Genomic DNA, 16,879 nt, shown 5'->3' with positions numbered 1-16,879 from the left:
CTCTCTTGGACCTCCCCCCGACCTTACTAATTTCTAGACCTCTTTGGATATTCCAGATGAATCAAACATGTCTGAAAAGTCAAAGCTAGTATCCACAAATGAGAAAAAAAGATATGATGTTTGCCTTTCTGAGTCTGGGTTACTTCACTCAGAATTATCTTTTTCAGTTCCATCCACAGCACAATTTCCCTGTGCTTCAATCAGAATGACTCAAATCAAAAGAACAAATGCTGAAAATATTGGAAAGCATGTAAGAAAAGAATATTTATTCACTGCCAGTGAGGCTAGAACAGTTACTATGAAAATCAGTGTGAATGTTTCTCAAAAAGCTAGAAATCTATCTGTCACATGATCCAGCTATGATACTCTTGGGCATATACCCAAAAGATTCTATTTCTTATTACAGAGATACTTGCTCATTAGTGTTCATTGCTGCAAGGAAATAAACCTAGGTGTTCATCAACTGATGAATGGACAATGGAATATGGCATATTAACACAATAGAATATATTCAGCCAATTAATAAAAATGAAATTGCCTTTTAAAATTATCTATTTATTTTGTATTCTTTGAAAGTTGTATGCATGTATATAATAAACTTTAGTCCATTTCACTTCCTAGGGCCTCTTTTCTTTTCCCTTCTAACTCCCACTGAAACAATTCTTGCCAATTTCTCATGTTTGTGTCTGGCTCTGTGTGTGTGTGTGTGTGTGTGTGTGTGTATGTGTGTGTGTGAAATCCATTGAGTTTAAATAATGCTGCCATCATGAGCATGAATGGGAGATCATTTAGTATAGCATGCACAATTTGTCAGTGGCCACACCACTGGAAAAAAATTATGATCCTTCCTCCATTCTCCATTAACTGTCAACAGTCCCATGGAGACTAGGGGAAGGGCAGAGGAAGCATTTCATGAGCCCTTTCTTCTTCTATATTGAAATGTTGATGGACCCAATCTTTTTCACATCTCTTGTAGTTAACCACAGCTGTAACAACTTCATGGGTGCATTAGCCATGTCATGCCTAAAAGATACTGATTCACAGCCATCTTCTCTAATTGCTCTCTACTCCTTCTTCCGTAATGCTTCTCGAGTCTTTGGAGGGTAGTAATTTAGATGTCCCATTTAAGGCCAAGTCATTTATTCCTTGTGTTTTGACCAGATGTATCTGAATCAACTGTTACCTAAAAGATCTCTAAAGAGCGAGAGCTGAAATAATCTACAAGGGTAAAGATATGTATTTAGAAGGCAGCTTGATACTATGGCTATTTAGCAAAATAATAGTATGTTCTACAAATACCCTATCACTTTCCCTAGCCTTGGGTTCTTAGCCAGGCTTATAGTACCAGGTATAAATTCCTTTCTGTGTAGCAGGCCTTAAGTCCAATCAGAAAGCAGTTGATTATTTCTACAACATTCATGCCACTATTGTACCAACAGGCATGCTTTGCCAGGCTGGCCATTATTATAGCTGTCAGGCTTCACAGTTGGGTGGACTGTTGATGACTTTTCCTGTGAGCAGCCATAAGACTATTTTCTAAGCGTTTCTAAGAATTTAACCTCTAAATATTGAATTTGCTTTAAAGAAACTTCAAAGCACACTTAAGACGTAAAGACATTACCAAAACAAAGTTCTGTTTCTCCTTTTGACCCCCATTTGTATTACTATGAATAATTAAATTGCCTTGCATGTTTGAACGTCTTTGAACACTTGTTTAATGAGGCAATTACAGTCATCTAGTGTACACTGAAGAAACCATGATTGTCCTTAGCAAAAATAGAAATGAAAAGTGAAAATACAATTCTGCCACCATAAATTAAAATCTAGGCACAGGGGCAAGCATGGCAGTGAGAGCAAGGCAGGATGATCTCAGGTTTGAAGTCCATCCTAGCCGCATGGTCAGATGAAGAACAACAAGAAAATCTAGGCCTGTTAGCACAAAATGAGGAATAACACTACTACAACATCTTGGTGGTTTTATTTATGAAATAGACTACTAGCTCTTGAATAAAGAAAAGAATACACATGAAACTTGAACCAGGGTAACTTCCTAAGAAAAATACTGTTCCTAGGAACAACTTCTCATTGCTCAAAGCAATCCTCTCTCCTCCACATCTTTCTTCTTTGATGTTAGCTATATACACACACACACGTCCAAGAAAGGGTAATGTAGCATGGCAATGACCTACTTGACTTCTTAAAATTTTTTTGGTATTTTCCCTAAGGGGAGCTCAAAAGATGAAACAGAAGAAATTACCCAGAAAGAAGGTGAGATTGACTTATTTGTTCTTGAGAAAATGGCAAAGCATTTTTATTTTCCAAAGTGTTTCCTGAATCACTGTCTTGGCTCATTTGGAAATGCTATAACACAATACTTGAGACTGGATAAATTATAAACAATATGACATTGGCTGAATGTTACTGCAGACTGGGAGATCTGTGTACATGGCAGTGGCCTATGGCAAAGGCATTGGTGCTGGGTCACCCTATTGCAAAAGATAGATCTGCTTTTGTAGCTAACTTATTCCCATTATCACATCATCAGTCCAAATATTGAGTAACATTCCTCACTTCCTAGTCCCCTTATATTAAACCTTACTTCACAACATTGTTACCTTGTAGATCAAGTTGCCAACACATACTTTTTGTAGAACACATCCAAGCTATAGTAAGCAAATTTGGGTTCATGCAAAGCAGAGCAAAAGCATTTGCTTTATATTTAGCTCTGAGATAGATCCAAAGTTCAACATCTTTAGGATACTGTCCCTTCCTTTGAGGTAGACATTTGCCAGATGCTGGAGCAACAGAGGATGTAGCCTCTGCCTGGCCATAGAAGGAAGAAGCTAGCTTGGATAGAATAGCCCAGTTTCTCTTGTCCCAACCTTAGATTTCTTGGTGATGTTTCCTCTTGTTTAAAACTAACTGGAGGTCAGTGGGGATTTTCACAAATAAGGATAATTGATGAGCCTGAGAAAGAACTCTTAGTGAGCTCCTCCAAAACAAAGCAAGGCAGAAAACAGCGAAAATGGATCTAGGCTGGGTACAGGGAAGACAAATAACCCAGAGACCTGATCTCTGAATTTTTTCCAGTTCTTGATCCACTGGATCCCTTTAGTCTCTTGAAAATGAAGATGGCTTTACCCAGGGTCAGATGATTGTTCAAGGTTCCTGAATAAATTGCATTGAAAAAAAAAAAAAAAAAAAGAAAATGAAGATGGTCTTCAGAGTATGTTCACCTGTGAGAATGTTAACTTTAATTGATGGAATTGCCTCAAAGCTGAATGAATAAATTACTGGAAAGAAAATAAGACTACCAGGCATTAACAACTGTTGAAGCTGAGTGATATATACATTGAGTAGGGAACCATTACCAGTTATATACACAATATATATTTCTAGATCTGTTTATTTTTTTCTACAATTTCTTTAATTTAAGAATTTAACTCTGAAGTTGTTTTACTAAAAACAAGCAAAAACTAACTAAATAAAATGGACGAAGTCCCACCCTTTAGGTTAGGCTGCCCTGGAACTCACTAGGTAGCCCATGTCTGCTTCAAACTCATAGTAATTCTTCTGCCTCAATTTCTCCAGTGCTAAGATAAGAGGTGTAACCCACTACCCCTGGTGAAAACCAGAAGATTAGAAATCGCCTGCATATCCTATGGTTTCTCTTTGTAGTTATAATAACCTCTTATTCAGCTCCTTAAAAAAGCAACTTGAAAAGTGAAACAAGAGCTCCTTATCTCTGTATGTAACATGCACAGCTCTAAAATGCTGTGGTCCTTTTCACCTAAGCCCACTTCTTAGTCTAGTCTTAAAGGAGTAGACAGAGTAAGTAAAACTAAATTAAGGCATCTGGAAGTTCTTTGTTCTGATACAGCCTTAAACATTTTAATTGCCCTGTTTCAATGAAAATAGAGGGAGAAAAGACTTTTTATCAAGTTCTGTTCCATAAAAAAAAAAAAAAAAAAAACCACCAAGAAGTTATGTGAAGTGCCCTTGTGATGGTTTTAATCTGGCCAGGCTAAACCGGCACACAGGATAGCCCTGGCTTTTCTATTAAAATTCACGTCTTTTTTTGACATGGACAGCCATGTATGTGAGTGTTACCTTAAAGTTGGGACACGGTCTGCATCAGATCAAGAAGATTCTTACATCCAATTGTGCTAACTCTTGTGAAGGACCAAGGATGAAAGTGTAAGGTGGCCTTCTGCTTGTGGGCTTGAGTCCCATACTATTTCCAAACTGATGTAAATGACAAAGAGGTGGGAAAGGATGCTTTAGCTCCCAACCTCCTCCAATGCCAGGATTGTTGTAACCAGCTCCAGCAAATGCTAAGGTCTAGATCTGTAAGCAGTGGAGTTTAGACAAGCTAGTACCATGCCAGGAATAAGTTTCTGGAGGCTTCCATCTACTTTGTTCTGTAATGTCCAGTGTGGTGAGAGGTAATATAGAGAAAGAAATTTTCCTTCTCTTTGCTGGTCCCCTCAACTCCTAGAACTGGTAGCACAATTATACCCTTGGGGAAATAGTCTGCCCTCAATTAACCAGAAGACTAAGTACTCACGCTGAGGAAACTCTACAAGACACCAGTTGGCTTCACCTGCATTACATGAACTCACCTCACAAACTCCAAGGCAATCTAGATGTTCTCAGAGCAGTGGCTCTCCAAGTGTGATCTCTCTAGGATCCACAAGAAATGGGATTAGCTTTCCCAGGAAACATCAGAACACCTGTGATTATTGCAGCACCATTCACAATGGCTGATACATAATCAATCTAGCTACCCAACTGACAGACGAATTGATAAAGAAAATGGGGTCTATATGCATGACCAAATATAACTCAGCCATAAAGAGGAATGAAATCCTGCCATTAGCAGCAAAGTGGAAGCGACAAAATGGTATTGTGTTAAATGACCTAAGTCATACTCATAAAGACAAATACTACACATTCTTACATTTGTTTGAGAAGAGTAAAACTTGTCAAACTGGATGTAGACTAATGGTTACTAGAGTGAGGAAGGGCAGGGAGGGAGGAAGGTCAGAGAAGAATAGCTAACAAAGAACATAGTAGGGCCACTGTAGATTCCGATCGCCAATTATAGATTTTATGAAGATTCAGATGAGAGGAGCATGAGGATGCTGATCATAAAGAAAAAAGGAGGTAAAAATGGTAAATGCCCTTGTGTCATCAGCAGATGCTAAGCATATGTGCTGAAATAACACCCTGCTTCATTAACATGGACAATCACTGCATGCGTGAGCAAGCAAAATTTTAAATAATGAGTAAATAATTAAAGGCTTTTTAAATGTGTGCTCTCTGGATCAGCAATGCTAGCACCACCAGAAAAGTTGTCACAGAGGCAAATTTCCAAGCTTTTTCCTGAGCTCAACTGAACGAGGAAGTCTGGAGGTAGTGTGCCCTAGCTCACTTCATCTGTTCACATTACCTATCTGCTTCCTATATTTCCTTTATCAACATTTTGTGGTTTTTCCCGGGCAGAATGCTTGGAGTTGATTAACTTAATCCCATCTGCTCTTATGATTCTCTGCAGACAATGGTGAAGCCCAAACATAAAAATATTAGCAGTGACATCATCTTAAAGACTGTACACGTATAAAACCAATGGTTTTAAAAACCCGTTTTCTTTTTTATTTAAATTAATTTCTTTATAGCTTGTCAAGTCTGATCAGGACTGCCTGGATCAAGGGTGGAGAAGAGGGAGGAAGGGTGGGACTGGGGGAAGCTGAGGGAGGAGGCTTTATTCAGGATAAATAATGAATAAATTGTGAAAAAAATAAAAATAGGAATTTTTTAATTTATTTTTTTATAATTTATTCACTTTGCATTCCTCTTGTAGTGCCCTCCCTCATCCCCTCCAAGTCCCATTCTCCCTCCATCTTTTTCCCTACCCCCTCTCCTATTCCTCAGAAAGAGGGACCCCAGCCTATCAGATCTCATTAGGACTGCCTGTATCCTCTTCCTCTGTGGCCTGGCAAGCCCCACACCCCCATCAGTGAGAAGTGTTCAAAGACTGGGCAACAGAGTCCATGTCAGAGGCAGCCCCTGATCCCCTTACTAGGAGACCCACATGGAGACTGAGTTGCCATGGGCTACATCTGAGCAGGGAGTCTGGGTTTTCTCCATGCATGGTCCTTGGTTGGTGCATCAATCTCTGCAGACTGCCCCCCACCCAGCCCCAGATTTGTTGGCTCTTTTGGTCTTCTTATGGAGCTCCTATCCTCTTTTTCCCTACTCTTTCCAACAACTCCCTGCACTCTGCCCAAAGTTTGCCTATGAGTCTTAGCATCTGCTTTGATCCCTGTTGGATAGAATCTTTTCTAACTTTTGTGCTAGGCCTTTGATGGTGTTTGCAAGCACAATTAAGGAACAGAGGTTGTAGGACTCCATATGTGAGCAAATAAAATCCGAGTTCATTGATTTCTTGTAATGTGCATAAGGCAACTTTCTGGATAGCATCTAGCTTTCAGAATAGTGCTTAATTATACTTCTCCAGGGCACTCAGACATGACACACCCCTTGCCAAATGTGGGCAAGCTGATAACTGAAGAAAAAAAAATGCTTGCTTCATTGCCTCTGGATTTAGAGGCCCGTTTAGCATCCTGAAAGTCAGAGACTGTATCTGATATTGGCTGGATTTGGTGGAGCCTTCAACGAGATCTTAGTTTCTGTGGTCACCGGTTATTTTATTTGAGAGAAGATTTGAGAGTCTCTGGTTTGCCTGCTGTTGGATACTCATTTTGTGCTAAGGATGGGTATGTGACTAATATCTCACAGGCTCCGAGATGATCAGCCCCAGGTATCACTCTTGTTTCTGGAACAATGAGACCAAATCTGTTCTGCGGAATACACACACCGCATGTTCTTGGGCCCTTCAAAAGTCACCTGGATGAATTCTAACATCCTGCTTTTCCTCCAGGGTTTTGGATGATGGTCGCTGTGTTTTGAACTGTCCCTCATGGAAGTTTGAATTTAAGAAGCAATGCCATCCATGCCACCATACTTGCCAAGGATGCGAAGGAAGTGGGCCTTCCAACTGCACCTCCTGTAGGCCAGGTGAGGGTTCCTCACTTGCCTTAGTCTGTTCTCTCAAAAACCAGCATTTGGTTTGGTTCAGAAGCCTGTGACGGGGCTGAGGCTCAGGCAGACAGCTGTTTATTACAGCACCAGCACAACCTGAAAGCTCAGTTATGGCCAGGACACAAAAACCTTGTTCACATAATGACACATGTTGACTCACTGCCCCTAAGGAGATGAGACAAGTGAAAAGAGGTCTTCTCAGGGAAGCAAACGGGAAGAGTATTAAGTGTGTTGTCGAGCATGACAGGCACAGGAAAGCCAAGCTTTGCTGTGGTAGACATGAAAAGCTAGGGAATTAGGCGAGACACATACATCCCTAAAACAAAGAATGCATTAAAGGTTATGTCAGGTCTCAGAGCTGAGCTATGCCATTTAGATGGCAAGGTAATCGATTCATGCGTGACAGATGTGACCTTTTGGGTGCAGTCTGAGTTACTCTCACAGAATCTGCCATCACTGGCATCACTGCCATGTCCTCCAAGTTCCTCTGCAGTGTAACTCTTGACACTGCTCCAGCCTTGTTTCACATGCCTGTCCTCTATTTTGGCTTCATGTGACCTATAACCACATTGTTTTGCCTATGTAGTAGAGTTGAGATGTGAGGCAAACTTACATTTCATGCAGTTTTAAAGGAAAAACAAACAAACAAAGAAACAACAAAAAAACAAAACCATGGGCTCTTGGTTACCAGGGAATAGCTGGATGATGCAACTGTGCTGGACCCATTATCTTTCCCAAAGATTTCTGAGGCCAAAGCCTCAAAGCAGCTACTCTCTACATTTCTCCACAATCCCTACTGTGCCCAGTTGTCTCACTGACCCTGGGGTAGCTATTATCATCACATCCACCATATCTGTATCATCTGTCTAGTGAAAGAGACTTATTTGATTTTTATTCTTGCTTATAGTAAAATCAAGAAAAATGAAAAATAAATGTCAGTATCTTGGGTTGGCAGGAATACAGTAGATTGGAGCCCTGCACTTCCCTCTCATTCACCTTGTCACTCTTAATATCTATCTCTTGTCTATAAAGGCCCTCTGCCCCAGAAGAATAGTGGATGCTTTCTACTCTGTTTTCTGCTGAGGTCTGAACATTAGGCAATGTCTGACATAGAGCCTGTGCACATACAGAGGTAAGGGAGAGAGTGCCTGGATCAGGAGTAAGATGCTCAAGACCAGCAATCAGGAAATGGACAACTGTCCTATCATCTTACATATGTTTATTTATTTACTTCTGATGAGCTCTCCTATATCCAGACTGGCCTCAAACTCACTCTGTAGCTGAGGATAACCTTGAGCTTCTGACCTTCCTGCCCCTACATCCAAAGCTGGGATTATAGGCATGCACTTCCGTGCCTGGTTTTATGCAGAACTGGGGTTTACTCCTTAAGGCCTACACATGCTAAGCAAGTACCCTATAACTGAGCCACATCCCCAAACCCCAGCTTTCTTACTAATTAGAGGACACTAAAATAGTTACTTTAAACCTCTTTGTTTTTTTTTTTTTAATTAGGAAGAACAAATGGGCATTTCAAATCACCCATCAAACACTCTACATCTTAACATAGGTCACAAAACTAAAACAAAGTTTAGACTCTACACAAATGTCAGATAGTCTAAGCATCTTTCTACTGCTTGTATCAAGCCACATGAAAAGGACTTAGGCATTTTTCCATATGTTCTTCTTAGAGAGCTGCATTTCAGAGAGGATTGACTAAGAGAGAAATGTGTCTTTTAATGGAGGCTGTTCCATCCCATAAGCTGGGGTCCGGATAGAGTGGTGGTGTGGGGGTTAGTCTGGGAAATCTTCTCTGCCTTGTGGCTTTCAGGAAGTGAGCTTCTCTGCTCCACCACGGCCTTCCTGCCATGACATGCTGACACCTTTGAAACTGAGAGCCAGGATAAGTACTCTATCCCTTTAAGTGTTTATGTCAGGTATTTCTGTCACTGCAATTAAAAAAAAAAAAAAAAAATGACTCACTGCCAAGGAGTTTACAGAATAATAAGGAGGTTTGTCCTCACATAGTAAACAATAAAATACTATCAGATAAAGACCAAATGAGCAGTCAAATGCTGCCATAGATCATTTCCATATGTGATGAGCAGGTTTCCTGTAGAGGGTAATTGTGTACCAAGCCCTTTTTTAACATATTCTCTGCACAATGAAAGCCCAGACTAACACAGCAAGGATAGCCTGTGCCCTCAGGTTACTCTGCTGAAGACAAATGCTTCGCTGAGAGAAACCCCACAAAGGAAGCTTTAATGAAAGGCTGAGGTGTCAGCAAGCTCATGTGGTTCAGGCCAAGATTATGCCGATTTTAAGTTTCTGTCCCTGTGCCAAGGGACTAGTCTCGTCTTTATCCACACACTCAGCATCCTTGGAGCCTGAAGGTCAGTGGTTTGAACCTCCATGTGGTGGCTCCCACGCTAGGTGAAAATTAGACTTGGGTTACTCTAGGCAACACACAGCAGCTGTTATGCAGAGGTGGGGCCATGTGGGAAAACCGATCATTCAGTAGAATGAGTGGATGGTTGCCCAGAGCTCACTGAGCATCCCAAGTCCCCAAAGCCAGCAGTAAGAGGCTCCTAAGTAGATACATAGTATTAATCCTAGTGTTGTTTTTTAAAAAATATTTGTGTCTGTTTATAACCCTCCGCAAGTGATCCTGATATTTTTCTAACTGATTAGATTTTTCTATTTGCTCCAGGAATAAATTCCCCGTGTTCTGTCATGCTGGGAAATTGCTGATTCTTTTCTCATAGAGCCGCGTGTTGACAGAAAGAAAACCCTTAGGGACGGTGCGGAGGTGTGTTTGATTTAGGGTGTCAATGAGGCTGCCCTCAGAACAATTAGTAGCTTTGCAAAAACCCAGACATTAGTCAGTCCAAGCATGTGATTTTAATAGCGATTCCAAATCATTGCAAGATTACACTTTTGTCAAGTATATCTGCCACGAAGCACGTGTTCATTCTTACGGAGTCTCTGCAACCCCAAGTCTGAGTGGGTCTGCCTTGACCAAAAGGGGCCCTTGGGGAAGTTAAACACGTTTTGAATTGTAGCTTGGTTTGTGGCTTTACAATGACATCCCAAACCGAAGCTGTTCACGCAAATAGATAAAATAGTGTAAAATGATTCCCTGCAAGGAAAACTTGTCAGCAGCAAGGATACAGATATTGCACTTTTTTTTTTTTTATTAAATCCATTTTGATGCTCTTGGTCCCCTAAGAACAAAAGCGTTCCGTTTTGTTTTGTTTTGTTTTTCTCTCTCTCTCTCTTTTTAATAAAACATCTTGCATTATATGAGTTCCGTAGCTGGTTTTGCACTTTCTCTTTCCCGTGCCCCCCTAACTGGTCAGACAAGCATGGTCGGGAGCGCTTCCTGTACCAGGGTGAGTGCTGGGAGAACTGCCCTGTGGGCCATTATGCTGCCGAGGGACGCGCCTGCTTGCCCTGCCCGGACAACTGTGAGCTTTGCTCCAACCCGCATGTCTGCACTAGATGCAGGAGCAGCTACTTCATCACGCCCACCGACTACACCTGTCGGAAGCTGGAGTGCGGACAAGGTGAGGCTTCTCTGGTTACTGCTCTGCACCAGGAGGTGGGGCCAGAGGTTATACCCACTGGGCATCAGGGGGGCTTTGACTTACTTTCTTTTTTACTTTTATTTTTATTAATTACACTTTATTCACTTTGAATCCCCCATAAGCCCCTCCCTCCTCCCCTCCCGATCCCTCCCTCCCTCTCCCTTCTTCACGCATGCCCCTCCCCAAGTCCACTGATAGGGGAGGTCCTCCTCTCCTTCCTTCTGATCTAGTCTATCAGATCTCATCAGGAGTGGCTGCATTGTCATCTTCTGGGGCCTGGTAAGGCTGCTCCCCCCTCAGGGGGAGGTGATCAAAGAGCAGGCCACTGAGTTCATGTCAGAGACAGTCCCTGTTCCTATTGCTATGGAACCCACTTGGACACTAAACTGTCATGGGCTACATCTGTGCAGGGTTCTAGGTTATGTCCATGCCTGGTACTTGGTTGGAGTATGAGTCTCTGGGAAGACCCCCATGGTATTAATATGAACCCATGGTGTTAATAGTTAGAACAACTCTGAGTAACTCAGTTGGCAAGTAGGGCTGCGGGCACCTTCCCTTCCTCCTCCCCAGCCCCACAGCATTTCTCCAAGTTTCCCCAACAACAGAGGAAAACCGGGGTTAAATTCTCAAAGTCTTAGTCAGCAAGTTTCTCCTCAGTTACGGGGGATAAGACCTTGGGCAAAAACAATCTTCTTTGCCCATGTGCTGGCGGTTTCATTTGTAACCAGGACAGCATAACAGGAAGCAGGAGCAGCTACTGGGCGGTATGGGAAGCAAACAGAATCAGTCTACCAAAGCCTACTCGAAATTTTTGAATGCTCTGACTTGTATGTTGTTGTCACTGTTCAATTTCCTTGTGATATTGGAAGATGGTAAATTTAGTACCATTGACTATGTTTGCTCTCTTACATGTAGCAGCTCCTCTACATAAGGATTATGGCTGGCCCATGGCTGAAGACAGGTTCACGATATTTTAAATTAAGCACTACTACGTCTTCCTGTTTACGGAGACAGTATTTTTTTTTTTATTATTTTAACTATGTTTAACAGGTCAGACATAGAGTCTGTTCATTTACACATCTAATTCCATTTTCTTAGACACGGAACTAATTTATTTAATAAATCCAATCTACTAGCTTGACTTTAAAAGTAGTAATACGGCCAATCATGGTGGCTCATGGTTCTAATCTCAGTGCTCAGGTAATCAAAACAATGAGTTTAAGGCCAGTACAAGCTACCTAGTGAGTTCTAGGTCAGCAAGAGTCTGTCTCAAAAAGCAAAGTGAAACAAGCAAGCGAGCAAACAAACAAACAAAAAGACTAGTTATATGGAATATTGTCTAATCCAGTTGTATTTGTACCCACTTGACTGGTATAGTCTGTTAAAATAATACATGATTTTAAAGTATGTGGCATTCTTCAAGATGGTTTTTGGGCTTCATAATTGTCCTGTGATTCACTTAAAAATAAACCTCATACCAACATGACTTCATAGCAATGAACATGCTTCCACTCAAAGGTTTTGAGCTGTGTTTTCCATTCCCCTCACTGTCCAGGTGAATTCCAGGACTCTGAGTATGAAGAATGCATGCCTTGTGAGGAAGGATGTCTGGGATGCACCGTGGGTATGTCATGTTCCTTTCTTACTTAAAAATCTAAACAGCCGTGTCTCTTGTCACACATCCTGATGTTGCCATTGCTTCAGCAAGGAGTCATTCCTTTGAAGTACTCATCAATGTCCTCATCGTTATCCCTAGTACGACAACATCACAGCAAAGAGATGCTGGAAAAGCAGTACTGTCAAGCTTAAGAAAGGATGGTGATGTCTGCCCTGTGGTTGTTACGTAGTTTGAGGGGATACTTTTCAGCAATCATGTCTGAAGGCACCTGACGCTCCTGACAAGAATGAAACAAAGAAATGCCATTGGCTCTAGCTCACGTAGTGTGTGGAACACAAAAGCTAGCAGGTAGAGAAACAGGGAGCTCTCCTTTTGTAGAAGTGGAGCCTAAGACAATAATTTGTACTATGGTGATGGGGAAGTCAAGATTCCTGCTACTCAAAGACAAGCATACATAATCTCTAGTTCAAGCCTGGAGCTCCTAGTCCCTTCCCTTTCACACTGGTGATGAGGGAGGAGGCGGGGTTGGTTTATTGAACATAACATCAGGGAGTTGGATGAAAAAAATGTAAAATAGGGAGATCGTGATTTCTTGCCTGCACTTTTATGTAAGTCTAAACTTATAGAAAACAGCATATAGGATCTGTGAAGGAAAATCCCAGCTGGAACAAAGGTTCATGGAATAATTTCTCTTTGTGGGGATGTCTGTGGAGGCCTGGGGTACCTCTAGAGTGTTACTATGCACAGATCACATAAGAAATCTGCCAAAACAAATCTGTTAAAAATTTGTCAAAACAGCAGAACTGTTCACTGAGGTCCCTACAGTTTGCTCCGTAGAACACTTGCAAAGTAGTAAATTATGCCACAGCAAAGTAGACCTTATATTGGCCTTACCTACTAGACTTTTTAACTGATTAATGATTGATTGATTGATTGATTGACTGATTGATTATTCTCTCATACAATACATCCCAACCACAGTTTTCTTTCCCTCTACTCCTCCAACACTTCCCATTTCTTCCAGATCAACTCCTCCTTCATTTCCCTTTAGAAAGGAGCAGGTCTCCCAGGGATATTAACCCAACACAACGTAACAAGATTCAATAAGACCAGACTCATACCCTCCTATCAAGTATCAAGTCTAGGCAAGGCAACCCAGTAGGAGGAAGGGTCCCAAAGGCAGGCAAAAGAGTCAGAAACACCCCCATTTCCACTGTTAGGAGCCCCACAAAAAATGCAAAGGTAACAACCATAACATGTATGCAGAGAACCTAGCACAGGTCCATATAGATTCTGTGATTGCTGCTTCAGTCTGTGTGAGTCCCCATCCCACTCTGCTTAGCTGATTCTGTAGGTCATGTTCTTTTTGTTTGTTTGTTTGTTTTGTTTTGGTTTGTTTTTTTTTAGGTCATGTTCTTATGGTGTCCTTGACCCCTCTGACTCCTACAATTCTTCCTCAGCCTCTTCTATAAATCCCTTAATTTTTAAACATTATATATGAGATATAGTCTATCTGAGGCTTTAGAGACTTGAATATCATTCTTTCATTATCATCTACTGTGGATTGAAAAGATGAAATGCAATAACAGTGTAAAACTTCAGATGGATGTGACAAGATGTAAGGGTAAATTTTTAAATTCTAAATATCTGGGAAGCAAAAGTATATTTAAACGTGAGTAATAAGGGTACTAAAACTAAAATGTTGACAACATATTTTTATACTTTGCTTATGGATATTTTAATTATGTATTCTGTTACAAATTACAGTCTTTCTTAGGATGTCATAGGCAACTTCTCTGGCAGCAATGATAAATGTCCTGATGGTCTTGATTTTACATTTTGTCCATTTTAGAACTATTTCCCACTCAGGGACCCTACCCCAACTGGATTTCTTTTGCACCTTCACCATTGTGTGCTGGGCACCCCTGCCTGCATCTCTGTGTATCACAGTGAGGGGAGTGAGTGCTTGTGTGTGTTGTGGGGTGCGTCACATCTTACTTTTTAGCTCTCTCGGCTATGTTAGTGATGACAATAGAACAAATCCACTAAATTAAACATAGGTTTTTCTTCTTCACCTTTAAAACGACCTGAAAATAATGAACCTTTGAGAACTCCCTCCAATTCAGATGTCGTCTTAAAAAGAATATGGCATTACTTTGGGAGAGTGAATAAAAATATGCTCATACCAAAAAAGTGACTGACGACAGACAAAAGTACATATACCACCAAACTCAAAGACAGCTGCATCATCAAAGTCCACCTAGTGTGGGAGACAGCTCATGATACCTGGAAAAATCTAGACCGTAGGAACAAGCTTCAGGCGGCTGAAAAGGTTGGAGAGTGTCCTCTCCAAGCTTCTCAGCTGTTCTGAGTCTCTTCTAGGCAACTGTGTTTGTCTTAGAGTATATGTCTACGAGAGAGAGACAAAAACAGAGACAGAGACAAGGAGAAGACTTTAGTTATCTAGTCAGTTTCAGGGACTTCCTGAAGCTATTTTGAGATGTTTACTTTCTGAGCTTAATGAGCTTCCCCACAGGATGGAATGTTTCACCTCCTCCTGCAAGCATCATGTATCTTAGTGATCTTCCCTCCAAGACACTACACAACATACATGAACATGGCAATAATGACTACTGGGGGATTCAGTGTCCACTCTTTTCCACAGAGACACAGCTAAAGAGGAGACAAAGGAAAATGAATTTCACAGCAGACAACTGGCCAACCAAGTACTCAAAATCCAGAAAGTCTAGTGAGCTGATAAATCAGTTTAATTCACTTTACAAAGTGTTATTTAAATATCCAATTCATTCCTTTGTTTAGAAGACTTTAGCTATCTACTATGTGCCAGGTGCGCACTATGGCACTGGGAATTCAAAGGTGGCAATGGCAGGCACCCTGTGATAAAGCTGTGCCATGACAGACACACCTGAGAAACATCTTTACAAGGTTGGCCCAGAGTGGAAGGAGGTTCAACGTGACAAAGGTGACAAAAACTTTAGAAATGCTGAGTTTTCACGTTTTAAATTCTAACATTTCTCTTCATTTATAATTTTTTTATGTTGGGTCTATGTGTTATTGGACTGGATGGTTGATTTCAACCATGACCTCATTTCTGAGCCCCTGTGATCTCGCCAGTGGAATAATCCCTCCTCCCTTCTCCCTTTCATGTATAGGCTGCTATGACATTGGTCTTACATTTGGTATGCACATATCTTTCGGCCTGACACTAAAGGGCTTGCTTGAGAATAAACTCTCTGACCTTCGTTGTCTTCTCCATAAGAAAAGCAGCGGCCCAGGATCATACAGCACTCTGCAGTTAATATGCAAATGTCCCTTGCTTGTGATGGCTTAGCTAACAGTGCTCTGAATCTACCATGGTGTGACAATGATCTTAAGGTTTTAAATTAGGATATTTTTCTGCACTGGCATAAAATGCATACAAAATTTCCTCATATTGCTTGGCAGCAGCAAACCTCAGCTGCCAGGAAGTCATATGTTCAAAAACAAACAAAGCCATGAGTCTGCTCTGTGGATAGCAGTTCTTCAATATACTACAAGAGATAGGCAATGATTTATTAGAAAATAATATTGTGTTCGAGACAGTTGCTCAAGTGTAGACTAATGTGTTCAGAGACTATATGAAAGAGAGAGAGAGTCTATGTCCTAGACTCTAGAATATGCTTGGATGTTTGGTAGGCCAAGGGCATTAAATACATTTTCTTTGTTCCATTAAGAATGAGTTTATCAAGACATAACTCCATTGTAAGTAAAAACAAAACATATTTGTAAATGTTTACTAGTTTGAATTTAAGGATTTCTCAAGTTCAAAACAGAGACAAAGTTCACAAGACTCAGGGGTTCAGAGTCAAGGTTTTCTCTAAACTTTGTGTGCAATCAATAAAAAATAATTTAATAAAAATGATTTTATAGAATATTAGAACAGAAAGATTTGATTAAAACATGGTTGGTTGCATTTTATAATTTTAGAAGATAAGAATGGAAACTTTAAAAGATATGAATAACTCAACAAGATCTGCCCAAAATTCTTCTTGTGAAACAAAACGTCATTCTTTGGAGAGAATTTCACTTTATTCCATCTCAACAATGCAGATTCTTATTTGAAGGGTCTAGACAATCTCTGGAGAAATTAAGGACAAGTAAAAGCAGACATTTGAGACATTTTTATCTATGCTATGTCATAAACAGTTGTTGTAGATGCTAGGAGTATTTTGAGAGTTTTGTATTCCTTTTCAGATATTTAGATACATTAATGTCTATGTCTTACAACTAATAAGAGAAAACTTGATTCCCAGGTTGAGTGGAATCTCAGCCAGCTCCAGGGAGGGACTAGGCCTTGCCATTTCAAGAAATATTTTCATAAAGGAAACAGAAAACTAACTCGCAATCAAAAAAAGTAGTTGTTTTTTCTGGAGGAAAACACTGACTTTGAGAGTAGAGTATGGAGCCAAAGGTGTTTTATTATTATAGAGTGAGTTTCTATTCTTTATCAGGCTATAAACAAACAACATTTCTATTTTATTCTAAGAAGAGCTGATGTCACACTCTTTGTCTT

The 16,879-nt window shown here is 40.6% G+C and overlaps 1 protein-coding gene across 2 annotated transcripts in view; it reads left to right on the top strand.

Annotated features, from left to right (window-relative positions):
• Pcsk5 (proprotein convertase subtilisin/kexin type 5) overlaps positions 1-16,879 on the top strand; it is a 424,706-nt gene that overhangs the window by 318,861 nt on the left and 88,966 nt on the right. For both annotated transcript variants that reach the window (XM_060387271.1, XM_060387268.1), the window contains exons 22-24: positions 6,944-7,080; positions 10,461-10,667; positions 12,244-12,312. In XM_060387271.1, coding sequence (XP_060243254.1) covers positions 6,944-7,080; positions 10,461-10,667; positions 12,244-12,312 — 413 coding nt within the window. The remainder of the gene's footprint in view (positions 1-6,943; positions 7,081-10,460; positions 10,668-12,243; positions 12,313-16,879) is intronic.

This window comes from Meriones unguiculatus, chromosome 1 (genome assembly GCF_030254825.1).
Source record: "Meriones unguiculatus strain TT.TT164.6M chromosome 1, Bangor_MerUng_6.1, whole genome shotgun sequence".
Lineage (NCBI taxonomy): Eukaryota > Metazoa > Chordata > Mammalia > Rodentia > Muridae > Meriones > Meriones unguiculatus.
This window is presented reverse-complemented; position numbering and strand designations above follow the sequence as displayed.